General features: G+C 46.0%; 1 protein-coding gene across 1 annotated transcript in view; it reads left to right on the forward strand.

Moving 5' to 3' along the window:
• Window positions 1-26,447, forward strand: part of MAD1L1 (mitotic arrest deficient 1 like 1) — a 249,167-nt gene extending 222,720 nt beyond the window's left edge. Inside the window, exon 17 of the mRNA XM_083372455.1 lies at window positions 25,261-26,447. Coding sequence (XP_083228581.1) covers window positions 25,261-25,419 — 159 coding nt within the window. The 3' untranslated portion in view covers window positions 25,420-26,447. The remainder of the gene's footprint in view (window positions 1-25,260) is intronic.
• The last annotated feature ends 403 nt before the right edge of the window (window positions 26,448-26,850 follow it).

The raw sequence follows: 26,850 nt of genomic DNA on the forward strand, positions 1-26,850 counted from the left end.
ACAAAATGCAAGTGGCTGCTGATCTCTTCCAGATGTTGTCTCTTGGGAGGACGGCAGGATCAGAGGACTCCCAGCCAGTTCCTACATTTTTCTAACCGTGATTTGGCCATGGTGACTTGCTACAAAAGGCCATTTGGCTTTTGAAGTCCTGGGTAGCAATCAAAGAAGAGTTTCTCCATGGACCATCGTGTTGGTGCCTCTCTAACAAACCTGCATTCTTGATCTCTGGAGCTCCCTATGGAGACCTGTGCAGAAGTCCATTTTGAATCTTAGGCAAAGTTTCTTGGACACAATTAGGTTGTGTCTACACAATATAGCCGAGAGAGCCAGCTTGGTCTTCTGGTTAAGGCTAGAAAACAGGAGATCTTGAGTTCAAGTCCTGCCTTAGGACATGAAAGCCAGCTGGGTGACTTTGGGCCAGCCACTCTCTCTCTCTCTCTCTCAGCCCAACCCACCTCCTAGAGTTGTTGTGGGGAAAATAGGAAGAGGATGGTGTGTTCACTGCCTTGAATTATTTGTAAAAATAATAAAGGCAGGAGATGAGATGAGAGAGAAAGAGAGGTAATGGATGGATGGATGGACGGACAGACAGAATACCTAATCGGCTCAGAGGAGTTCCAGCATTTGAACAGCATTTTAAACTCAATCATTTTTGGTGAAGAGAGGTTTATTGTGTCAACCCAAATAATAGGCTGATTTGCAGCTCAGTGGTCTTCAGAATCTAACTCCTCAGACTGTCTACATTTTCATTAAAGCTTCTCTTTCATTTTCTCCCCTCTCATAATCCATTATCTTCTTTGTGAATCTAAGAGCTATTTCCCCAGTGTCTTCCCCAACAGGCTAAAAGGTTGCTCCATGCAACAATTTTGGGAAAAGAGTCGGTTCACATATCTGGGTAAAAGTGTGTGGGGGGGAAACCCCCACATAGCCCAGTTCAGTTTCCTGATTCAATTTATTGTTTGCTAACAAGGTGGCTAAACTCTTAAGTTGCTTTGAATTGATGTAGAGGCTGTCAATAAGTCAATTTGCAGGCTGTCTTTGTCAGATGGAGAAGTCAAGGATAGTCAGTTGTAAACCAACAAGATTCACCTTGTCTTTTCAACAAAAGATGGCCATATTCTTTTCTGAAGAACTCCTCTGCTCAGGGATGTGAAAAAAAAATGCCACTTCTCGCTGTAATCTTCGGGTAGTACAAATTGCCAGAAGCCCACCAAACAATGCAATGGCTCTGAATTTAAATCTGCTCTGAGAAATTGTGATTTTCAAAGAAGAATCTCTGTCACAACAAAAGAGAGGCAGCTAAAACTTCCTGAGACTTTGGCAATCCATTCCCATCATCTGACATACTATAAAGGCAACAGAAAGCCATATGTAGAGCAGAAATGTATGCAGGGTGATGCAGGACTCTTTGCCCTCAACGTCAACACACAGATCCACCTTGGAGGCAATCCATGATGGAGCTCGCTTAATTTGATAACTAGGTTAAGTATGTGATGTGAACGTAACTGCTTGCTGCCTCTTGCGTAGATGTGATGGGAAGGGCCCCCAGTCGCTTACATATTTGTCCTGTTCTCTGTGTGAATGCAAAAGAAGTAAATAATTGTTGGGCAGTTTCTTCAGCGCCCCCAAAATAATTTAAATCCAGAACCTGACCGGGAGTAGCTATATTTTTCTTGAAAATCCTGATGAATTTATCTTTCAGTAGGGAATCGCAAGTAGTACAATCCAGGGGTTACTGGACTTAACGTTCTTGGACAGCACTAATCTATCCAGCATTTTCTTAAAATTTGCCACAAAAGCATTGTGCCATTTCATGGGGCAAGGAGATCAGAAGCACACGGAAAGGCGTTCTGAACTGTTGCTGGGATTTTTGGTGCTTTCCAAAGATGAAGTTGACTTCATCTCCTGAAGATCCAGGAACATCTTAGATGTTTGTGGGGAGATGTCCCTAACAGGAGCTACAAGAGACAGAAGTGGGGGAATCTGGTCAACAGATTAAAAGTTCTCAAGCTCTCTAGAACACCCTTGATTCCAGAGAACAGAGACCCAAGCTTGTAGACCTCATTCAAGGACACCTACCTTAAATACTTAATTAAAGCAATTTAATTACAACGTGATGGGCCGCTCTATTAAAAATAAACCCTCAAAGCAATTTACAATAAACTAATTGCAAATATATTAAGAATAGAGGAAGTCCCATCAAATCTATGCACCAAGTTACAGTCGTGATTAGGTAGCTCGATCAGGACAAGTAGAAAGACAAGCAAATATTTGCCAGAGTTAGCAAGTAAGTGGGTGAGATGATAATAATAATAATAATAATAATAATGATGATGATGATGATGATGATGATGATGATGATGATGATGATGATGTTGGAAGGGAACTTGGAGGTCATCTAGTCCAAACCCCTGCTCAGGCAGGAAACCTTATACCATTTCAGGCAAATGGCTGTCCAGTCTCCTCTTAAAAATCTCCAGTGTTGGAGCATTCACCACCTCTGGAGGCAGGTTGTTCCACTGGTTAATTGTTCTCACTGTCAGGAAGTTTCTCCTTAGTTCTAGGCTGCTTCTCTCCTTGACTAGTTTCCATCCATTGCTTCTTCTCCTGCCTTCAGTTATGCAAGCTCAACTTGAGTAGGGAACGTTGGGAGAAATTTGCTTTCTTAGATACCAATAACCTCATGGTGGATGTGGTAGGATCCAAATTCACTTGCAAATTGGGCTTGGAATAAACCCAGTTAAGCTTGGGAGGAGGATTTGTTCCATATCCATCCTCCAACAGGGAGCATTTACCGCATCAGTAAATGTAATTCTAAAACTACGAGGAGGTGGTTGCACTTCTGGTTTGGGAATTGAGCTAATAAAAGCCTTTGTGGAAAAGCTGTGTAGGATCTTACTTAAATCAGAGCTAGTTTTCTCAGAATCCGGGAAAATCATGGTTTTACCTGTGATTGTATTGGCAAAAAAAATCTATACTAAACACCTTATTGGTGCCCTGTGTTTGGTCCCTGCCTAGGTAACCAGCCAACATTTCCACTTAGATCTTGAAAAGGAATGTTGGGTTTTAACCTGTCTCCCTTTGTTTATTGCCCCCAGTGCAATACCCATAACCAAGGGGGGGGGAGGGAGAAGAGGTTATGAAATCAGGTGTGACTTACTTAGGAACCACCTTGTTTAGCAATGGAAATTCCCATTTATATCCCGCCCTTCTCCGAAGACTCAGGGCGGCTTACAATCTAAGAAGCACAAATCAATGTGCTCAGCAATAGCCTTCATTCTATGTATATGCCTGCTTATTAGGGCTTTCAGCCCCCCCCCCCCCCAGCGGCATTTTTACAAAGTCAGCTTATTGCCCCCAACCATCTGGGTCCTCATTTTACCTACCTCGGAAGGATGGAAGGCTGAGTCAACCTTGAGCCTGGTGGGACTCGAATCCCGAGTGCCGCATAGCAGAGTGAGCGCCTGTTACTCGTCCCAGCTTCTGCCAACCTAGCAGTTCGAAAGCACGTAAAAATGCAAGTAAAAAAACAGGAACCACTCCGGTGAGAAGGTAACAGCGTTCCGTGCGCCTTTGGCATCTAGTCATGCCGGCCACATGACCACGGAGACGTCCTCGGACAAGCGCTGGCTCTTCGGCTTTGAAACGGAGATGAGCACCGGCCCCTAGAGTCGGAAACGACTAGCACGCATCTGCGGGGGAACCTTTACCTTTACCATACATGCAGCCCTAAAACATAAACTGGGGAGAGAGTTGATCCAACTGAATGGTTTAAACTTCTGTCTTTAGACTACAAAATTGGGTGGTCTTCTTTGTGAGGAAGGAAGGAAGGAAGGAAGGAAGGAATCTAGCTCTATGTGTTCAAAGAAGGAAGGAAGGATGGGGTTTTCCGAGCATAGCACTCAACTATAATAATTTCAGCTGCACTTTTAGTAGTAAGAGTCCATATTGCTGCTATCATCTTTTACATAATATTGGGGTGGGGAGGCAAATTTGTTGACTCTGTTGTTGCATAACATGGTGGAATGTGGTCTGGATTCCCAGGAGGGAGGGGCTGCCTTCCAAGAGTGTAAGAAGCAACTGTGTTCAGAAAGTTTGTGTGAGGGGAAGACGGTGAAGGCAGCTCCTCCACCATCCTACCCAGAGTAGTTGTTTTATGGTGGAAGTTGTCTGCTTTAGTTTGGCAAGATTTCTGTCTATTAAGTGAGGAACAATAAAGGGCACTGCTTAGAAGAATCTCAACATACCTCTCTTGGGCTTTGGAGCCTATAGTAAACAATTCTTCCCAAAGGTTGTTTAATCAGCATGCATTGTTAAATAAACTGGGGAGCAGAACAGTCCTGTGTAGTCCTCTTTAACTCACCGGGTGGCCCCACTTGGAGCACACATGTGTTTTGAGGTAATAGCCAGACTGTGGCTGTGGTGCAGTTTTTGCTGGGAGGATTCTTCAAGTGAACAAAATAAAGCCTCCCTGATAGGCAGGCTGCATTGCAAATGCTGGCTTTTTTCCCCCTCCTGTTAATTGCCTTTTTAATCATAGTGAAATTGCTTCTATTTGCATGAATATTCTAGCACTGGAATTGGCTTTGCAGTTGTCACAGATACTCACCACATATCATAGTCATCCCGTTGTTTAATCTACCTCATTTTGGAGAATCAAACTTTATAGTTCCTTCTGCTCATCAGAGGATAACAGTCCCTTTTCCTCCTTTGTGTGTGTGTGTGTGTGTGTGTGTGTGTGTTTATGTTTCCTCCTCACTAATCCATTTACAAGCACCACAAAAATTTGGAAAAGGACGTACATTTTAAAAGTGTAAAGACTTGAGTGAATTAGTGAGCGCCAAACCAACAGGCTCAGTTGGGCAGTAAAGACAGCATCTGTAGAAATGTTATGAAATGGGATGGGTCCCTATCCAGATGGAAACTTTCCAGGCGTGTCTATGATGGAATGTGTAGCTGGAGAAGAACACTGGGGACGAGATCTTGACAGCACTGCAGTTTCCCAGGCAGGAGGCAGCACGTTCCACAGAGGGGGCCAAGACGAGAGACAGCACGGTCATGAACCGGATAGGAGAGAGAGGAAGAGGTTCAGGGTAGACTCTCCCAGGGTATATCTATTAGCTTAGAAGTTTATAACTTTAGCCCGGCAAGATTCTGTCCATTAAAGAAAAGGTCAAGGTTTCCCCTGTCCAATCATGTCCAACTCTAGGGGCCGATGCTCATGTCCAGTTCCTAGCCAGCATTGTCTGAAGACACTTCTGTGGTCATGTGTTCAGCATGGCTATAACACCAGAGTTGCACGGAGCACTGTTACCTTCCCACTAAAAGTGGTACCTATTTATCTACTTGCATCTGCATGCTTTCGAACAGAGCAGGAACGGGAGCTCGCCCAATCATGTGCTGCTTGGGTCTCGAACTGCCAACCTTCTGGTTGACGAGCCCAGGGTCTTCATCACTAGGTCTGCCCCCACCCATTAGGTGTAAGCAAATAAACAACCTCTTTCCAATCTACAAACCGATACACTTTTGTTTTCCTTGGTGGCATGACACCATTTCTGGGATTTTTCCGGAGGATCACTTTGCACGCTTAATTTCATTGCTCAGGCAACGGTCCCACCAAGAGACCATGAAAAGAGGGAGAGAGAATAGATGAGTGGGTGGGTGGGTGAGCAGACAGACAAAGAAAAAGGAAGTAAAACAAAGCAAGCTTGTCCTGAGTGCTCTTCCAGGCTGAGCTTTTGAGGCTGGAGCATATGAATACAGGGGAAATATGCTCTCCCGGAGTTGAAGTTGCTATCTAAAATTAACTGAGCTGCTCAGACTGCCGATATGCAAACGGCAAATCCCTGTGGATTTTGAGCATTGAAGAGAGCGATGAGAGGGGAGGTGTGGTTTTTTTTGGGGGGGGGCTGTGAACCCTTTGAGCATCATACATATCCTGTGTTGAGCCTCTGTATCTTCCTGAACATGATATTGGGGGTTGAGCGCAAAAGGGAACGGAGCAAAGAGGATTTTTTGAAAAATGCAGAATTTGCTGCTTTTGACTTAATTACAGTTGCTAGGTTGAAATGTTTCTTTAAAAGCCTTTGTGAGTAATTAGTGTCAAAAATGTAAGATCTACAAAGCCATAAACTCACAGCTTGGTAATATTACCAAGTACTAATTAAAAAGAAGGGGGGGGAGGGGAATGCATCTCTTCCCTCATCAGGTTTTTCAGGGTAGCAAAAAAGATTTAAAATGATGCAATTTTGAAATATTTTGTTTTGTTGCTGCGCAAAAGGATGCAAACTGGAGCTGGAAGATTTAGGAACCCATCAAAGGTGGACCACCATGTGGTCGAATTTGAAGGGAGGGGGGAAAATGAAATATATCTTCTCCATCTTCTCCATCTCTATCTTTTCCACCCACCTTCGCAATCTTCTCCACTTTCTCCATCTTTTTCATCTTCTCCACCTTCTCCATCTCCACTTTCTCCATCCTCTCCATCTTCTTTCAGTGGTAGCCAAATCATGTGCCCCGTAGTTTTTCTTAAAACCGGGGCTGGAAGATGGCCCTCAAAGGGGTACGGGTACAGAGAGGGCCACGCTAATTAAGTTGGGTAGGAACTTCCTCATCTGGATTTAAGTGGGTTGGCCGCCTTCTTCTGCATCAGCTTATCTTCCAGTCTGTTTTTAACTTTCTCTACTAGGCTTAGTTATTGAACCTGACTTGGCGTCAGTTGCTGGAGGCTGTGCTGCAGTGGGGAATGTCCAAGGGCTGAGAGTCAGTGGGGGTACAGATTGCAGAGGTAGAACCCAACCTAAGTCAGTCAGTCAGTCGTCAGCCAGATGTTTACATTGGATGTGGCATTTGTGTCCACCTAACAAGTCCTTTCCAAGGACCTGGGCTAGGCAGATGTGGACGTTGGATGCTGTTCAAGCTACCACTGCAGGATGTAGGGTCTTCTTATGTTGCCCCACACTGTCCTCTTCAAGGCAGGAGCCCCCCAGTTCAACCCTGAGCTACAAATATTCTCTTCTATTGGTAGTTGGTTTTTTTAAATGGAATGTGAAAAACACCAACGTCTATCTCCTTGCTGAGCAGATATTGTCCTGCCATCTCCCTTCCTTCTTGCAGCCCTGGAGATCAGTTCTCAGAAGCACCCAGAAAGTGGACTTCAGAGCTCCTTTGACTAGCTCCTCTGCTGGGAATTACAAACCGCAATTTTCCTCTTCCTCCCTCCCTCTGTTCACACGTACTATAACCATTTCTGTTTTAAAATCATTTAAGCCTACATTTGTGAAATAAAGGAAAACTGATAGATGCAGTCACCGGATGCAGCTGTTTCTGACTAACCGTTGCAGTCTGCTTTCATAAATCTGTCCAATTTCATCAAATTACTCTGCTGGCCATCTCCCCATTCCATTGCTGCGAGTTCCCAAATATACATATACACATACACACACACACATATATATATAATCGGTTGTGCACAACGAGGGTGGAGATGTCCTTTTTATTCCTTTGAAATTCATCTTTGAAGCCTTGGTTTTGGCTGACAATTGCCCAAGCATCTCTAAAACCCAACAAATGCATTTGAAATGGGTTGGATGATGTTCTGTCAGGATAAGTATGGTGATGGATGGGAAGTGAACCAGTTGGGAACGGAGCAACATTTAGAGAGAAGCTTGTTATAAAAAGATGCTGCCAGTGCTCAGATCTGGAGCATCAATCCAGGACTCGAAAAGGTTTTAAAATGACACCAGTTCCCTTCTTACTCTCACGATGTTTTTCTCGTTGTTAAAGGACTTGCGCGATGGGGAAGCCTTGATCAATGCGTTTCTTTGTTATGACTTTCTCGCCGTGGAGACGGAAGCCTTAATTTTTAATTTTCAGGCCCTTCCTTTTGATCACCTTTGGTCAGGGGTGTCAAACTCAATTTCATTGAGGGCCGCATCAGCATGGCGGTTGCCCTCAGGGGGCCGGGTGGGTATGGGCTGGGTGGGCGTGGCCTACTGGGTGGGCGTGGCTAGAGTGTGTATGGCCTACTGGGTGGGCGTGGCCAGCTCTACATCGTTGGCATCAAGGGTGCCTATGGGGGCCTGGGCAGGAGTGGGACAGATCTGGGGGTCTTTGGCAGGAGGAGGGTCTCTGGGCCAGGGCCAAGGCAGAGGGGGCCATTCCCTCACTGTTTCCAGGATGGCTTCGTGGGCCACATGAAACCACTTCGCGGGTCGGATCCGGCCCCCGGGCCTTGTGTTTGACATGTCTGCCTTTGATGGTTCCTTCATAAATTGCTGCACAGGTAGTCCTTGAATTTGAGCCCAGAATTTATGTGGCTAAGTGAGACATTTCTTAAGTGAGCTTTGCCCCGTTGGACGACTTTCCTTGCCACAGTCGTTAAGTAAATCACTGCAATGGTTAAGTCAGCAACACGGTTGTGAAGCGAATCTAGCCAGAAGGTCGCAAAAGGGGATCACGGGACTCCGGGTGACTGAAACCGTCGTAAATCATGAGTCAGTTGTGAAGCGTCTGAATTTGGATCACGGGACCGTGGGGATGCTGCAACGGCCGTAAATGTGGGGCGAAAATGGTCATAAGTCCCCATTTCAGTGCCGCTGTAACTTCGAACAGTCACTAAATGAATGAAATGACGGAAATGTAATCAGCTTTGCTCTCGGCAGCCCCATTTCTTTCTTTTCAGAGAGCCCACATCTCCTACTGGAGATGGCCCTTGGTCACTTTAATTGCAAACTGGGGGGGGGGGGAAACTTTGCATTCCGTTTGATCCCAGTATGCCATCGATCCTCCTTGCGCCACCGTTAAGGCTGCATTGACTACTACATCTTCTAAGTCCTGGTGTGTTTAGCAGGTGGCTTGCATGGAGAACATGACCCTCCCTGCTGAAAGAGGAGGGAGGAGGAGGAGGGAGGGAAAGAGGAGAAGGAGAAGAGGAGGAGGAGGAGGAGGAGGAGGAGGAGGAGGAAAAAAGGAGGAGGGGAAGAGGAGGAGGAAGAGGAGGAAGACGAAATGGCCAAAACTGCCCCCTGTCCCTCCATCTCCCTCTTCTCTTTTCCTGAAGCTAATGGCATCTCTCTACAGCAAGCCGAGGAAATAGCAAAAAAAAATGTGCATGTGTGTGTGTGTGGGGGGGGAAGAGATGGGAAGCATTGCAAAACAAGCCACAAAAAAAGGCGATGGACAGAATGGAAATCCTGGCATGAACCAAGCATCAGGCATGCAGTGAGGAAGCTACGTCTGCGTGTGAATTAAAATATAATGTGTAGACAGGTCCACCCCCCCCCCCCGGCAATCTCTCTCTCTCTCTCCCTCTCGTTCTGTTCCTCTCCAGAGGCTATCTCGAATCCTCTGGCTGTGAATAACATACAGATTGCTACTCGCAAGTAGAGGTCGGCCTCTCATTACCGGGAAGGGATCCTCGTAATTCAGGGAAGGGATGCCGCCGTCAGAAGAGGATGGACGAGATGGTTTTCTTCGCCCGCTTGGTGCAGAGCAATGCAGCTGTGTGGGCTTTTGCTGTGGATTTGTTTTTGTTTTTTGCCTTAATTCCTGGGAAGTTTCCACTGGGAAGACTCTCGCCATGATGGGAGACGTTCCTGGCCTCACCGGTTCTTTCCAATTAGAGGTCACCGCAGATCCGAGCTTTGGTGCCAAGGCTGAGCTGCTGGGTGGGAGTGCATATATTCAATTCCAGGCAAGAGCTAGCATTAATGAAGCATTAAGCTCAAGTAATCAAACTCTGAAATGCAAAAACATGCAGCCCTGTGACCAGAAGCCTGGTCACAGGGTTCTACTCCCTCTCCCACCATTTGGGAGGAAGAAAAGGGAGGGGGGTCTAAAGAAGCCAGGGTCATTCAGAAGTGGAGACCCTTCAGCTTTGATGAATTGGCCCCTTGGTTTGGTTCTGTCGTTTTTTGCAGTCCCTGGAGCCACTTCGGACTAAAATACCCAAACGTGGCAATCTACTTTTGCTCCCTTTTGAGACAAGAAGCACATAGATACAGTAGGTAGTTGCCAGGTGCAAAAGGTCAGGTCCAATTAAACTGATTTATTGCTACTCCTGTCTGTGCACAGGAATCTTTTCAGCTGAGAATTAGCACCATCTTGGCGTTAAAGAATGGTCAACGGCACTCAAGGGAGATTGGACTTGATTCATTGGTGACTATGTAGGGATTCTAGGCTGATGCCTCTTTTACTCTCCACCCGCAGGTTCTGCTACTCCTTCTGGGTTTGGCTCTTTGATCTAATACTTCCTGGATTTTTTTTATTATAACTCTTAACAATATATCTATAGATTATTTTTTTGAAGAGTTATTTCCAAACTTCAGCCAAATTTTCCTAGTTTAAGATACAACAGACTGAGCTGGACTTTGGAAGAAATGCGCTATCAAAGAGCCTTGGTGGAGCAGTGAGCTAAGGCCTCCTTAAGTAACACCAGCTGCCTGCCATTAGCGCAGGTTCGAGTCCCACCAGGCTCAAGGTTGACTCAGCCTTCCATCCTTCCGAGGTAGGTCAAATGAGGACCCAGATTCTTGGGGGCAATAAGCTGACTTTGTAATAATGCCGCTTGGGGTGTGTGTGAAAGCCCTAATAAGCAGGCATATACATAGAATGAAGGCTACTGCTAAGCTTGTAAGCCACCCTGAGTCTTCGGAGAAGGGCGGGATATAAATGGAATTAAAATAAAATAAAATAAAAATAAACTTTCTGATCAAGTGAATTGGGTTTTTCTATCTTTTACTTTATAAGCCACAGAAAGAGTCACCCCTAAAAACAAATTTCATAAAGAGGTGCTTGAAAACCACCCGTTCTCTTGCTCCTAGTCCTTAAAATACCTAAAATGTGCTCAACGTTCTCTTTCAATTTCATAACCAACAATGTATTGCAGATGCAGAGAGAGAGAGGAGAGAGAGAGAGAGGGGGGGGGGGAGAGGGAGAGAGAGAGAGAGAGAGAGAGAGAAAGAGAGTTGCACTACGAAATTTGTAAGCTGGACACTCTTTTTCTCAATTTTGTCAATTATTACTGCAGATATGTAGACCCGTTCCTTAGGCGAAGGTTAAAAAAAATTAAAGAATTAAATGAGCTGGATCTCATCTGTGAGTTAGCAGATCCGAAATGTCCCATTGGAAAGAAGGAAAAGCTGCCAGATTCAGATCAGGAATGAGTCAGATCATATGAGGATACCAGAGGGGGGAAATGGATTCCCTGTTATTTAAAGGATTAAACAGTTCCTCAGATATCATCTCTCTCATCCAGCATATAAGACAGTATTCTTCATGGGCAATCCGCAAGAATCAAAACACAATTGCCGCAGATAGAGAGATTAAGATTTTTTATTATTATTTTTTTTCTTCAAAGGCTGGGAGTTTCTGCAAAAGAGAAGCGAGCCAGATAAGGTATTAGAAGCAACGTGGCCACCAATTTAAGGGAGCAGAGAGAGCTTCACGCAGGGGGCTTAAGAGAAGACTTACAAGCTGGGTAAATGTGCACCCTGCCACATTGGGCGGTCAGCCTTATTGCTCAAAACCTGGTGTGTCGTGCGTCACAAGGCATCGCTTCTTCCAAAGGGGGGGTGGGAAACCATGTAGATTTTAAACAGGCAGAAAATCAAGGGAATCGGCGAGCGACAACCTGTTTGTGTTAGGAGTTTTGGTTGCGGAAAAAAGAGGATGCTCCTGGGTATTTTTCCTAGGCAGGTGGCATTTGACAGTCTAGCTCATGCTGGCTGAGGAATTCTGGGAGTTGAAGTGTATGAGTTATAAAAGGGCCAAGTTTGAAGACCCCTGGTCTAGCTCAAGGGTAGGCAACCTTGGCTCTTTTATGACTCGTGGACTTCAACTCCCAGAATTCCTGAGCCAGCACAGCTCAGCTTGGAAACCTCTCCTTTTCCCCTCATCATGGCTGGCTCAGGAATTCGGGGAGTTGAAGTCCACGAGTCACGAATCGTTAATTTATTTTAATTTTTGTATATTATGTGTTGTATATAGTGTTTTAATTGCCCTGTACACCGCCCCGAGTCCTTCGGGAGAGGGGCGGTATATAAATCCAAATAATAAACAAATAAATAAATAATAAAAGAGCCAAGGTTGCCTACCCCTGGTCTAGCTGGTTGTTTTCTGCTGTTCCTCATAAACCTGGCCTATTAATTGCTGTAATCTCTTTTTAATTCCTTCTAAGACCATCTTGCCACCATGCTTGTTTCCATCAGTTCAGCACAGCCTGGGGTCTTATGGGCTCTCTGTGGCAAGCCAGCATTCGAGGTTGGTCTCTGCCAGGCTGGTGAGGAGAGTAGCCTGCCGGTACCCTGGTTGATACTCCCCACGAGATGAGAAGAGAGAATTGGAGGTTTAATTGCAGAAGGCCGACTCTGTAAACCGCTTAGAAAGAGCTGGAAAACGCTGCAAAGCGGTATAAAAGAGCTATCGCGATGCCAACAAGCAAAGTCAATGAGGGAAGCCGATTTGCTTTAACGGCCAGACGATTTGCTTAAAAAACTGCAACAACAACAACAAAAAGTCATAAAATCTAATGTAACTGTAACAACCGCCTTGCTTGGCAATGGAATTTCCTGATCCCAGTTGTCGTAAATTGAGGATTACCTATTTTATTCTTTTGACTCAACGTGTCACAAGCAAATCTGTTAAAAGCCTGACCCGGGCGTTGCGATGAAATACGAAAGGCAAATGAACTTTTGACTGACAAGCAACTGTTCTTCTGGTGGGTCGGTGGCATTTTATTGTATTGGCTTTTCCTGCTTGTTTGCATGTTTGTTTTCCACTCCTTTCCTTGCTGGCTTCTCCGAAAGCAACTCCCGTCTCAAGGATAAAGAGGAGATGGATGCCGGCACTTGAGGCTCGCACAGCTAAAACCCAATAAAACCCACTTCAGAGGCAGCTGGCATCTAATGAGCTTCAAGATGGAGGATGTCAAACCCCAGGAGAGAATTTCACAGGCAACGATTGCCAGTTGATATTTTGCATGGCACTGATTGAGCTGGCTCTTAAACGTTACACACACCAGTTGCCGTTTCCTGACCTTGTGTGTGATCTCCGCTTGCAAACCTTCTGACAAGCAGAGTCAACCGGGCCAACCAGATTCATTTAACGACCGTGTGGTTTACTTAACAATTGCAGTGAAGGGTAAAGAAGAACGGTTGCAGGAATTGGGTATGGCTAGTCCAGAGAAAATAGGGGTGACAGGATGGGAGTATTCTAGTATTTGAGGGGCTGCCCCAGAGAAGGGGGGCTCATCTTATTTTCTAAAGCACCTGAAGGCGGGACAAGAAGCAACGGATGGAAACTAATCAAGGAGAGAAGCAACCTAGAACTAAGGAGAAACTTCTTGACAGTGAGGACAATTAACCAGAAGAACAGCTTGCCACCAGAAGTTGTGGGTGCTCCATCACTGGAGGCTTTTAAGAAGAGATTGGACCACCATTTGTCTGAAATGGTATGGGGTCTCCTGCTTGAGAAGGGGGTTGGACTAGAAGACCTCCAAGGTCCCTTCCGACTCTGTTATTCTGATTCTCTTTAACAACTATGTCAAAAACCCTCATAAAATCAGAATGACACACTTAAAATCTGCCTCGCCTAGCAATAGAAACTCTGGTCCTATGACAGACATAGGTCAAGGACTACTTGTATATATAATTGAACTTGTTATAAGCAAAGCCCCAACCAAAGATACACAAATGTCTTAAGACAAGGCCCTTGGAGAAAATTTGCAATCCTTCTTTCTGTTTCACTGGCACTGGAAGGCCGAAGACCATGCTGATGTTCCTCCTATTACCTTGTCACTTTCGTAGCCCTTTTTCGAGAGGTAACAGGTTGTCTACTTGAGCATCGGGAGACGATTGCTGGATGAACTGATGCAGCGAGAAAGGCCAGATGTTAAAGATGCTCAAGGGCTGCTGAGTGATTTAGTGCCCTTCGGGTTGTGGCTAATTAACTCTGTGTTGCCAGAAGGATCAAAACAAGAAAAATATAGCCCTGGGCTCTGGAAACAGCCAGCAAACTTGCCCTCCGATACGATCCCTTATCTCCTCACACGTATAGAAGGAAGAATGATTGATGTGAGGAATTGGTAGAGAAGATGGGATTTCTTCAATATATTGGTTGCAGGAATGGTGCTCGGAGGAGAGCGAGGTGTGACAGATGCTTCACAATCTGGGAGGCATATGGACCGACTGGCAATAATACAATGCTTGAGGTGATGTCTGGGCGTCTTCTACATTCATAATTGCAGAAATGAACCTTCACGTCATGCTCCCAACTTTCAGCAGACATGAAATCTTGGTTTGCTCTCTCACGCCCGGATTTGAGGAGACGTTTCACTTCTGAATCTTTGGAAAGTATCCCAGCCAAATTGCAAATAGAGGGATGGGACCGTTGAGACCTCTTGCATGAAAGATGTGGGGGAGAGGACATTAGATCAAAGGCAACAGGAGTGTTGCTTGAATGCAATTTATTCTGGGAGTTGAAGTCCACAGGGCTTAGAGCTCTAAAAGCTGGGACTAACTTTGGTTTTCTTCACCGCGCAGTCTGGAGAAAACAGCAGGTCACTGGAGCGAGGAAAGATTTAAGTTCATCTCCATATGACTCCCAGCTTCTAGGTATTAGCACAATAATGAATTTCAGTCCTCACTTGGAGAGAAAAATATCATTGAAGGCTGTCAAATTAATTGATCCTCTCAGCATCTCCTCTTCTGTTTTCTGCCAGGCATGGCTGGCTGATCCGTTGAATCGTTTCCCAAGTCATCCTGCTATCCTGGAGGAGAAATTGAAGGCAGTGATAGCTGTTGAAATCAGAAAATCAAAGGAGACCTTTCAAGTTGATTCAGCCTAAGGGGCTGTTGTGCTAGCTGTTTGATTGCTTCTGAGGCCATGGGTCAGGATGGATAGAGATAGATAGATAGATAGATAGATAGATAGATAGATAGATAGATAGATAGATAGATAGATAGATAGACAGACAGACAGACAGACAGACAGACAGACAGACAGACAGACAGGTGCGTGGGTGGGTGTTTCATCTCCAATATGCTTGACAGTTCACATGACCTATCGTTGAGAAGTACTAAAGGAGGTTAGAGAAAAAATGGCCTCCCCATTTAAAACAATCTTCTCAGGCTGATGAACTGGCTGGCGCAAGAGATATAGAATTTCCGGTGTGCCTCAGAGACTTGGGAGCATCATCAGATAATACTCCAGGGGTCAACTGGCTCTTCTCAGGGCTGTCATTGTAATCTGGAGAACACGTAATTTCTTTGTGATCTTCCAGGAGTTCTTAAAATATCTTATCTCAGCATCCCTTTCCTTTGGCTCTGGAGAGATGGGAAATTAAAGTCCTGCAGTTATCTGGACAGCTTTGACTTGCCTATCCTTGGTCAGGTCCGCTCTAAAGGCCCAGAACACTGGTGGTGCAGAAAGAGGTTATTGCAGAAGAAAAACCCCTGGGAAGCCAGATTTAGGACACGACACCCCAACGGCCTTGTGCTTAATTACTTGGAACTCTCAAAGGGGCAATTAGGGTGGACTTCCTTGACACTTTTAGATTTCTTTTGCCCCTCTATTTGGAAATGGAGACTAAAAACCTATGAAGAATGATTGCAAGAATTGGGTTTGTCTAGTCTAGTGAAAAGAAGGATTTAGGGATGACATGATAGCAACCTTCCAATATTTGAGGGGCTACCACAAAGACGGGGAGGGGGTCAACCTCTTCTCCCAAGCACCAGAAAGCAGGACAAGAAACAGCAGATGGAAACTAAGCAAAGAAAGACGCAATCTAGGAGAAACTTCCTAACGGTGAGGACAATTAATCAGTGGAACCAATTGCCTTCAGAAGTTGTGGGTGCTCCATCACTGGAGGCTTTTAAGAAGGGACTAGACAGCCACTGAAATGGTAAAAGGTCTCCTGCTTGTGCAGGGGGTTGGACTAGATGACCTCCGAGGTCCCTTCCAACTCTGTTATCCTGTTAAAGCGGGGACTTCTTCCCTCTCCTTCTTTGTAGACCCACATCCTCTGCTCAGCGTCGATGACTTTGCCTGAAAGTGCCAAAGCACATATTGCTATTCTTGTTTCCTAATTCATATCGAAGTTCTGCCTAAGGGCACGAAGCTGCGATGAAATCAAAACTTCGAACGGCAAAGATGACTAAAACCTAGGGTGAACCACGGAGGAGATTTGCTACCCAGCCCGAGCAAGGGCATCTTCAAAAAGGTGGTGCTTTGGAGAAGGAGGATAAAAACATAATGGCTTCCCTTCCCTGGGCGAAGATCCCTTCCGTACGAGCCGCAAGCCTGATCCAAGTGTTGACTCGGTGCTCATCCTTCTGAATGGAGACGTTGCTAGTCTGTAGGGTTAACCCTGATCGGGATGGTGCAAACATCTGGTTCCATTGAACCCCATTTCTTTCCTTCTCCAGCTACTTCATTTCGTGGTGATTGCTTTTCTGCCACCCTCGTTTCCTCTTACAGGAACGTGGGGTGAACTCAACTCAATGGATTAATCATCCCCTGCTGATCTTCTGTGCTATTGTGATGCAGTTGTCACCCTTCCTGAGATGCCAGCCTCTCTTGCGTTCCCCTCCTGACTCCTGTAACCCTGATTTATCTTCACCCCCATGTTCTCTTTCAAAGAGACGAGTGTCTGTCACGAAAAAACAAGGGATTTGATTTCCAGCAGGCAGCCGGTGGAATGCGAGGTCTTCACCAGCCCACTTGTATTGTGAATCATGAAGCAAATATTTCAGTTGAGAGCTTCAACAAGGTTTTTTCATCCTTACATGCTTTTGTCTGGGTCTGTGTATGCATGCAAGGTACAGAAAAAGACAAGAAGAAGGCTGATGTTGGCGGGAAGATAACCAGGTGTGTTATTGGTGGCTTCTTACTCACTTGGTCTTCTTCACAGGAAGTATTTCAGCATCTGGGCAACATTCTGATCCTCTTAGCCATCAACCTGGAGACGTAAAAACATCTCATTCCATGACCAGAAGGAGACCCTGGACCTCTTTTCTCAGAATAGTGGTGGAGAATCTGTGGTCCTTCAGATGAAGCTGCACCATAACTCCAGTGTCTCTAGTCAACTTGGTTGGAGATCACTTGCAGGTTGACAGCAGTCCAAAGAGTCATGTAAGCTTGGTTCTGTTTTCATCTCATTCTTTGACCCAAAGAACTTGCTTTCATGGTGCTGTCCCACAGAAATTGAGTGTGGCTTTCCACCAGGGCCTTAACCCTGGTTCATCTTTTTCTGGTTTTCGGGCAGGTCTCCCATCCCCATCCTTAGAGTCCTCAGGACCAAAGGAGGATGTTGGCTTTCAAAGGATGACATGAGAAGAACCTAGGTTGGCCAGAAAGAAAGTTGCTTAGAAGTTCATGTTACTCTTTTCTGATCCCCCCACTTTTTAAAAAAAAATCAATTTCTTTTCCCCCGTCTATCCCAACTCTGGAAGAAAAAAAAAGCTTTTTCCTTATATTAGCTGAGAAATATTGTAGACAAGAAGCTAGTCATACAAGGTGCGGGAGGCTTAATGTAGGAAACACGCCTTTCTTTGATGGATAGAAAGCAAAGCATCCTGATTAGGGTTGCATTGTTGAATTGTCCTGGGGGAGGAGCTGTGTGTAGCATGATGTCACTTGAGACATCAAGACCTTCCAGTTGCTAAGGTTTATACACCTCCCATGTGCTGAGCCATCTCCAAGAACTGCCACCAGCCCCATGTCCCATGGCTCAATTTGTCTTCTTTCCTGCTTTCAATTTTTCTTACAACAACTTGCCTTTAATTAGAAATGATTGACTTTTTCCTGGGGACCTGATATTTGGAGGAAGCTGATTAGAGAGTTGAGATTGGGGGGGGGGAGGTTGATCACAGTGTCTCCCCCTCCCCTTCAGAGTGAGAGGTTTGGAGCAATCATACAACTCTTCAAAACCCACCTGTTTGAAACTGCAGGATTCTACAACTCCTTTTTGTGAGGCTGTCGGAATCCATTTATATCACATTCATAAATGTATGTTTAAAACATTATCCACCCCCCTATGGAATTCTGCCATCTCCCGAGGAAGGAGGAGCATATGTGGATTCAGGTTATTTCAAAGGCCAAGGGAACCTTTTGAACTGGGGGGATCAAAAGGGAGGGTTAGAGAAGAAGAAATCTGGCTTGTGTCTTCTTTTAATTCTGGAGAGGAAGAAGGCAATAACCATAAAGATTCGAAGTTCCTTTTTTCTTTCCCACAAAAGGGATGACACGAAGTAGAAGGATGGGGGCTGACCAAATGGTATTGAGGGAAGGGGGGTTGAACTGGGTGCCCTTTATAAAATTTCAATTTGTAAAAACAATACTAAGTCCTGTCTTGTATTCCCACAACCAAGCATGTCCTAGTAAAGATTCCTTTTGGACTAGAACTGACTCCAAGAGTTTTTGTCTTCCTAAGACGTGGATTGGGGTGGGTCCTGACAGATGCCTTCTCATGCGCTTCTATTGACCTGGTTCTTCGCCACTTGGGAAGTTGGTCAATGAACATCGTGGCTGTTTCAGGAGTTCTTATAGCTGGGACATTTTTCTAGCTGTTTCACAAAAAAAGCAACTTGGGTAGTTGTAGGTTTCTGACATATCTGCCTATTTCAGCCCTTAGATGAGACGGGTTGCTCTTTGGAATGTACCCTGGTTGACCGGCTGTGGACTCATTCTTGCTTCTTCTGTCCCGGTTTCATGCCAGCAGCGGCCTTGAGTACTGAGAAGCAGCTCAGTATCCAAACAATGTCAAAAATCAACAAATCAACCAACAGTGACACAAATAATTGAGATGACCAGCAGGGAACAGTGTTCAATCTGATGTTTGGAGGCCCTGCTCACTTTACCTGCTGGACAAGGTTCAATCAACAAAAGGGGACCAACTCATAACCAGCTATCAATTTATTTATTTATTTATTTATTTATTTATTAGTTTTTATAAACCGCCCTTCTCCCGAGGGACTCGGGGCGGTGTACAGAGGAAGGGAAGGTATACAGACCGAACAATAAAATAATAAGAAACACTAATGCACACAAACTGGGACCCCAATTAACGCTATCATGCCAGGCCAGCCTGCTGGAACAAAAAAGTTTTTAAGTCGCGACGGAAGGTACGGAGGTCAGGGGCCATCCGGATTTCGGTAGGTAAGGTGTTCCAGAGGGCTGGCGCACCCACTGAGAATGCCCTCCCCCTGGGGGCCACCAGCCGACATTCCTTGAGCGGTGGCACCCTGAGGAGGCCCTCTCTGTGGGAGCGCACAGGACGGTGGGGTGCTGACATCGGCAGAAGGTGCTCCCGTAGGTAGTCCGGACCCATGCCATGTAGGGCTTTGAATGTCATTGTTAGCACCTTGAACTTCACACGGAAGGCAACCGGAAGCCAGTGCAGCGCACGGAGGAGAGGTGTGATATGGGAGTATCGGGAGGCTCCCAAGAGTGTCCGTGCCGCCGCACTTTGCACCAGTTGAAGCTTCCGAGTGGATCTCAAGGGCAGCCCCATGTAGAGAGCGTTACAATAGTCTAGGCGAGATGTCACAAGGGCATGGGTGACTGTACGTAAGGAATCCAGGTCTAGATAAGGCCGTAGTTGGCGAACTAGTCGAACCCGGGAGAAGGCCCCCTTGGTCACAGCTCCAATGTGGTCTTCCAGGGAGAGCTGCGAGTCTAGGAGGACACCCAGGTTGCGGGCCCTATCAGCCGGGGGAAGTAACTTGTCCCCAATGTTAAGCAGTGGGACGTTCTGACTCTCCTGGCTTGCCGGTACGTACAGCCATTCAGTCTTGTCCGGGTTCAGTTGAAGCCTGTTTCTCCCCATCCATTCCCGGACCGCTTTCAGGCAGCGGGACATCACGTCTAGGGCATCACTGATATTGTTAGGAGTTGAGATAAAAAGCTGGGTGTCATCAGCATACTGATGGTACCCTACTCCAAAACTGCGAATGATCTCACCCAGCGGTTTCATGTAGATGTTGAACAGGAGAGGCGAGAGGACCGACCCCTGAGGGACTCCGCAAGCGAGAGGCCTCGGGGTCGACCTCTGTCCCCCTGTCAGCACCGACTGCGAGCGACCCTGGAGAAAGGAGGAGAACCAACGTAGAACCGTGCCTCCCACTCCCAGTCCCCTGAGGCGTCGCAGCAAGATACCATGGTCGATGGTATCGAAAGCCGCCGAGAGGTCTAATAAGACTAGGACAGAGGAATGGCCCCTGTCCCGGGCTCTCCAGAGATCATTCATCAGAGCGACCAATGCCGTCTCCGTGCTGTAGCCCGGCCTGAAACCCGATTGGTACGGGTCTAGATAAACCGCTTCATCCAGGATCTGAGGAAGTTGGTGCGCCACCACGCTCTCAACAACCTTCGCAAGGAAGCGAAGATTGGAGACTGGACGAAAGTTATTCAATGCACAGAAACAATAAGAAACATCTACAAGAAAAATAGAATTTGTGGAGACTGCAAGGGGCCATCAGGATCTAAGCAGCTGGGATTACTTTGTCCTTTCTGCAGCTGGAATTACTTTGACCACATCTGGATTTCTCTCTCTCTTTAGAATCTTCTTCCTCTTCTTTGCCTTCTAATTTGACCAGTTTTAAAGGGCTGTTTTTTGAAGAGGACCAGAGGAGAAACGGTTCATCTTCCTTCCCCCACCCCAAAATATCCTTCCTTCCTGCTTTTCCCCCAGCCTTTTGTTTTGTACATCAAGATTCCAGCAGCGGCTTGTCTGAGGAAGCAGTCTTGTGTTTCCAGAGACGACTGCTGTGCATGGACAGTGAGCTTGCTGACATTTAGAAAAATCTCCGAATCTTAAGCAAGAGGGGAAGAAAAGGAAAAAAAAACGGATTTTCCAGCGAAAAGGTCAAGGCTTGAAGGGGGGGATGTAAAACGAAAAGAAAGAAAATATTGCTTTAACATTGGTTTTGTGGTCTGCAACAAGGATCTAAGCCGGGGATTAGTAAATAAGAGACCAAACTTGGAAACGGAGCTGGACAGCAGCGAGCAAAGTGTTGCCGTACGAGAATTGGATGGAAGGAAATTTCCAGAGATTGACCTTCCCGAAGGAGAGCAGATGTGTTAAAAAAATTAGCAAGACATGATTTAACCCTGTGAATTTGGCCCCGGGGTCTGTGCGAAGTGAAGGTCTACGTGCTTTGATTTGAACTGGCAATGCTATTTGGCTCGCCGGGTGTAAGAAAAAGAGCTTGATTTTTTTTTTAGGTCTTTTCATGTCACTGTGGGATTCTCCAGCAACTTCACTAACTGGAAGAGACCTCTGGGCATGACCTTCTGGAGGTGTTGGAAGAAGGTCCTCCCAGATGACACGACGCATCTTTTGTGGCAACTGCATGAAAACTCATGAGAGCCATTAAAACAGCTTAGGGGTATTTAAGGCAGAAACGGAAGAGTCTCAAAGCCTGGCATTTTTTTAAAAAAATAAAATAAAAATAAATCATGCCTTTGACTAGAGTTGTGCCAAATGGTTTCACCCGCTTGACGTGGGGTCTGGGGGTAATGATCTTGGGAGGGGGTCCACCTCTTCTCCAAAGCACCTGAAGGCGGAACAAGAAGCAACGGATGGAAACTCACCAAGGAGAGAAGCAACCTAGAACTAAGGAGAAACTTCCTGGCAGTGAGAACGATTGACCAGTGGAACAACCCACCTCCAGAAGTTTGTGGGTGCTCCATCACGGGAGGTTTTTAAGAAGAAAATGGACAGCCACTTGTCTGAAATGATATAGGGCTTCCTGCCTGGGCAGGGGTTGGACTAGATGACCTCCAAGGCCCCTTCCAACTCTGTTGTTCCGTTAGTCAGGAGGAAGAGCTTCAGGCTGGATCATGGTCAAGAAAAAGGTTTCTAGGCCAACAGAAGAAAAGGGAATGGTTTCCTGAAAAGAAGAAGCAGAGAGGGGGAAGGGTCTTTGCAAGATGGATGTCAGCCCTTCAAGGTAAGGCGGAGAAGAAGCACCAGCCATGAGTCCTAAGACTATCTCGATGGCACGGTTACAGGAACAGAATTGAATCTTGCAAGTGACATGATTGACGTGGAGGTCCTCTCCTTCCACCACCAACCAGCCTCCTTTTCAGTGAAAAGCTGGCCCAGAGTGACAAGCTCAGAATGACCAGCTCAGAGGCCTCATCACTCATTCCAGGGAGGCAACCGGATCAGCGCGAAGAAAAACAAGTGAACTTGCAAGGAAGGAACCGCAAACGACAGAATGAATAACCAGCACAGCTCTGCCCTGATGGTGTTACCTAGCCTGGTCCTGAAACGCCTGCCGGTACAAGAAGCCAAGTACCCAACAGGTTGAAGACGACAACTTGAACCAGGGTTAGGATCTGAGCCGAGTTGCAAGTGCATCCCTGCCGTTTTCAAACATTCATCTTTGCATTTATGTCTTACCTCGGACAGCGTTCCTCGACCTCAGCCACTTTAAGATAACGTGGACTTCAACTCCCAGAATTCCCCAGCTGGCTTTTATATGGAAAAAGCCCTGAATAATTTACCAGTTTCTAGTGTTAAAAGGAAGATGGATGAGGCACTCTTCTCCCCATGGAGGGTGAATCTTGTCTTAAGCAGGAAGGCAGTTGTGCTCAAGGCTGCTCCAAAGGATGCCAAGAGTCGGCGCGGCAAAATCGGAAGCCCACCTTGTCGCAGGCAGCCAGCCAATTGTGCATTCATGGCCGGTGCACTAGAAAAGATGCTCTCGAGAAGTGCTGACGGGATTAGAAATAGATTTTGCGTTGGAGGGGACGAAGGCAAATCAGCAGCAAAGAATCTATTGCCTCTAAAAGCTTTTAAGTTTTTATTCTGAGCATTTTTGTTCATTCGTTCATTCAACAGAGTTGGAAGGGACCTTGGAGGTCTTCTAGTCAAGCCCCCTGCTCAAGCAGGAGATCTTATACCCGTGGTGGCGAACCTATGGCACGCGTGCCACAGGTGGCACGCAGAGCCCTCTCTGTGGGCACACGCACGGTCGCCCCAGTCCTAGGCCTTCAACTGGGTTTTATAAAACCTTTTTGCTTTAGCCCTCCACCGCCGTGTGCAAAAAAAAAAAAGGTTCAATCAATCAATCAATTTCAACTTCTCTCAGGAAAAAAAGATCTCGCAAAGTTGGAATTGATTGAACTTTTTAGTCCCACCCAGTCTGCCGTTACCACCACAGCCATGCCCACCCAATGGGCCACGCCTACCCGGCACCCGACAATAGATACGTGGGTTTTGAGTTGCAGTTTGGACCCTCGGTCTCCAGACAAATGGCTGTCCAGTCTCTTCTTGAAAACCTCCGGTGATGGAGCACCCACAATAACAGAATAAGAGAGTTGGGTGGCACCTTGCAGGTCTTCAAGCAAATCCTATTATCATTCCAGATTGGTTGTCCAGTCCTTTCTTGAAAACCTCCAGTGAAAAACTCCGCAACCTCTGGAGGGGAAACGGTTCCATCAAGGAATTGTTCTCACTGTCGGGAAATTTCTCATTTCTAGATTCATTCCATTTCTGTAGCCACCCATCTCAATCAATGACTCTGGGCAGGTCAGAATTTTTAGCCAAATTTTGGATTGAGAAGGACCAAGCTTGGAAGGTGTGTAGGACGTCTACAAGCCAAGAATGTACCACCTCCCTCATACCTTCCACATCTTTTTAATTTAAATATCTACTAATTAAGCCTTATCACCTGCATTCAATGCATTTTTTTTTCGCTCCAATTAATTCACAAGCAAAACCCAGTTATGGGAAATGCCCGTTCGTTCACAAACTCTGCTGCCCGGGCAAAGGTTTTTTATTTATTTTTTTATTATCTATTGATTTGATTTCTATCCTGCCTTTATGGCTGTTTACAAATAACTCAAGCTGATTACTGAGTTCTAATTGAAGTATAGCTTGATGCTGTAATCGAATTATCTAATTGCATTACACAAATATGGACCTCAACTCCCAGAATTCCTGAGCCAGCATGGGAGTTGAAGTCCACGAGTCATAAAAGAGTGAAGGTTGCCTACCCCTGCGCTAAACAAAACAGACTTTCTCTCTTGAACTTTCTCTCGTGGGTCATCAGCTGCTCCCGAGACTGCGGGCTGGGCGTTTCATGAAAAACCCGCCAACAAGCTGAGTGGGGATACGTAGTTGCTTGCATAGTTTTGGGGTGGGTGGGTGAGATTTCTTAACTTTGCATTGGGGATTTTTTTTTTCATGCATCTCTTCAGACTTGGTTTCACTTTCGACGTGCCAATACTCTGTATCCACAAACATGATCTTTGAGGCATGCATTGCAAGCCTCGGAGTTCTGCTTTATTTGCCTCTGTCTGTCGGAACCCTGACACAGACTTCCCGCCATTTTCCCAGGCTGATGCCACGTAGCTTTCGAGGTCGGAAGACTCTCTGAGGCTCCTCTGGAACAGATGTCTTCCCTGATTAAAAGAATGTCTTGGGATTGGAGCTGAGTCGTTTCAAAATCTAATGAAAGGGAGGTCTCCGGTTGTGGAATGAGCAACTGGCCGCAGTCCGCTTGCCACATGGCCCATTTGCCATGGCCAACTCGCCGCAGGACATCTTGCTGTCGGACAATTCAATTTCATTTTAATTTTTGTCATTCCCGTCTTATTTTGTCCCTCCTTTGCCTCCTTTCTTTAACGAGTCTATTCCGCTGTTCAAGATTAGTGTGACTCTTGACACGTGGTGAGTTGCCGGTGGCGAGTTGTCGTAGACCCCTCCAGTTGGATTATCAGATCTTCCCAAATGAGGGCAAACCAGGAAGAAGTATGGCGAGGAAGAGGAGGAGAAGGAGGAGGCCATTGATGGGTTAAGGCAATCAATCTTTTATGGGACTGGGGAAAGATGTTTGCATATTGCTTTACCCCTGGGGAATCGGCATCCTTGATAGATTGCCTTCTGCTGCGCTCTGTTCTCCACACTCTGCTCGATGGCTCCTTTCAAGTTAGTTTTCAAAATGTTTTCCGCCTTCTTCCATCGCTGGGTAATTCATTATTCATCTGAGGCTGGCGCGCAGGGTATTGTTTGGAGACTGTGGAGATGCAGAAGCTTAATAATGGTCCAATTAAATTGTGTGTTGAACACCTGCCCAGCAGTAGATAACATTACCTTGATTGGAATCGGATAGCAACAGCAAACATGCCACAACATAAATACGGTTTTTTTTGGGGGGGGGAGAATGGTCTCAGTAGGTAAATAATGGTTTTCCTTTCCTTTCTCCTTTCTTCTCTCTGTTTTTCTTTTTTGTTCCCCACCCCCCCGTGTAGACCTCCAGAACTTCGGGGGCGAAGATGCAGCTGCTGGAAAACGATTTTTCACAGACCATCCACGACTTGATAGACCTCCACCTTCTGCAGCAGGACAGCATCCCTGCGTTCCTCAGCGCGGTCACCCTTGAACTCTTCAGTCGCCAGACCGTGGCTTAGCCGCGTCGGATGGGCCATGTAGTCCTTGCATCAGCTGCTCCTGGTTTGCAGATGGAGAAGACTCGCAGGGCCTCTGCTGAGGCACCGATCCGTTGAGATGAACCGGACTTTTTCTCTACTTCACTTACTATCTGGATATTTCAGGGCCCCATAGCGATCCTTCAATGTTTTTCCTATTTTCTGAAGAAGTAACCTAAAAACCTTCCTTCCTTCCTTCCTTGCCTTTCTTCCTTCCTTCTTTTTTTGCCTTTTTTCTTTCTTTCTTTCCCTTTTTCTTTCTTTTTTTGCCTTCCTTGCTTTTCTTTCTTTCTTTCTTTCTTTCTTTCTTTCTTTCTTTCTTTCTTTCTTTCTTTCTTTCTTTCTTTTGCCTTCCTTCCTTGCCTTTCTTTCTTCCTTTCTTCCTTCCTTCCTTCCTTCCTTCCTTCCTTGCCTTTCTTCCTTCCTTCCTTCCTTCCTTCCTTCCTTCCTTCCTTCCTTCCTTCTTTTTTTGCCTTTTTTCTTTCTTTCTTTCCCTTTTTCTTTCTTTTTTTGCCTTCCTTGCTTTTCTTTCTTTCTTTCTTTCTTTCTTTCTTTCTTTCTTTCTTTCTTTTGCCTTCCTTCCTTGCCTTTCTTTCTTCCTTTCTTCCTTCCTTCCTTCCTTCCTTCCTTCCTTCCTTCCTTCCTTCCTTCCTTCCTTCCTTCCTTCCTCTACAGCTGTTCAAAAAGGAAGCATTATATATGCACGTATTTCTCTGATCTTTCGCATGTTATCCTGTCCAGGTTTCTTCTCCCCTTTTTTTATATGATTCTGACATTTTCTGCGTATCTGCCCAGATGGCAGCCATGCCATCCGGAGAACCGAGCAGCCATGGAGAGAGAGGAACTAGCCCCTCGCCTGTGAAGCCAGTTTGATCTGCTCCTCCTTCTGTTTAATGTCCCTTCTTGCGTTTGGGGAAGCCGAGGCAAGAAGCGCTTTTAAGCTTGGAAGCGGCAACCTGTGTATGAATGGATCGAGGTATATCTGGCGAATAAAATTTGACTTGTGTGTTGCTGTGCTGTGCGCTTTTTATTCCTGAACTGTAGCGGCAGTTTCCGGCGCGGGAACCGGCAGATACAGTGGGCAGCTGGGCTCTTGAGGGGAAAACATTTTTCTGAGTGGACCGTCCTGGAAAGAGGACTTGGGCGGCCTCTTTTTCTTTGGAGGAAGAAGAGAGAGAAGAGTTTCACCATCTTCTTGTGAAAATGTGACACAACGACAGTGGCCCTCAGAGGCAACCTTTGGCTTGAGCCATTAACGCAGTTGGTTTGAAATAGTTGCTAAGAGCCGAGTTTCCTTCTCCCTCTTTCATTCTCTCTCTTTCTCTCCCTCCCTCTCCTTCTTTTCCTTCCTTCCTTCCTTCCTTCCTTTCTCTGTCTCTTTTTCTTTCATTTCTTTCTCTTGCTTTTTCTTCC

This window comes from Vipera ursinii, assembly GCF_947247035.1.
Source record: "Vipera ursinii genome assembly, chromosome: 13".
NCBI classification, from domain to species: domain Eukaryota; kingdom Metazoa; phylum Chordata; class Lepidosauria; order Squamata; family Viperidae; genus Vipera; species Vipera ursinii.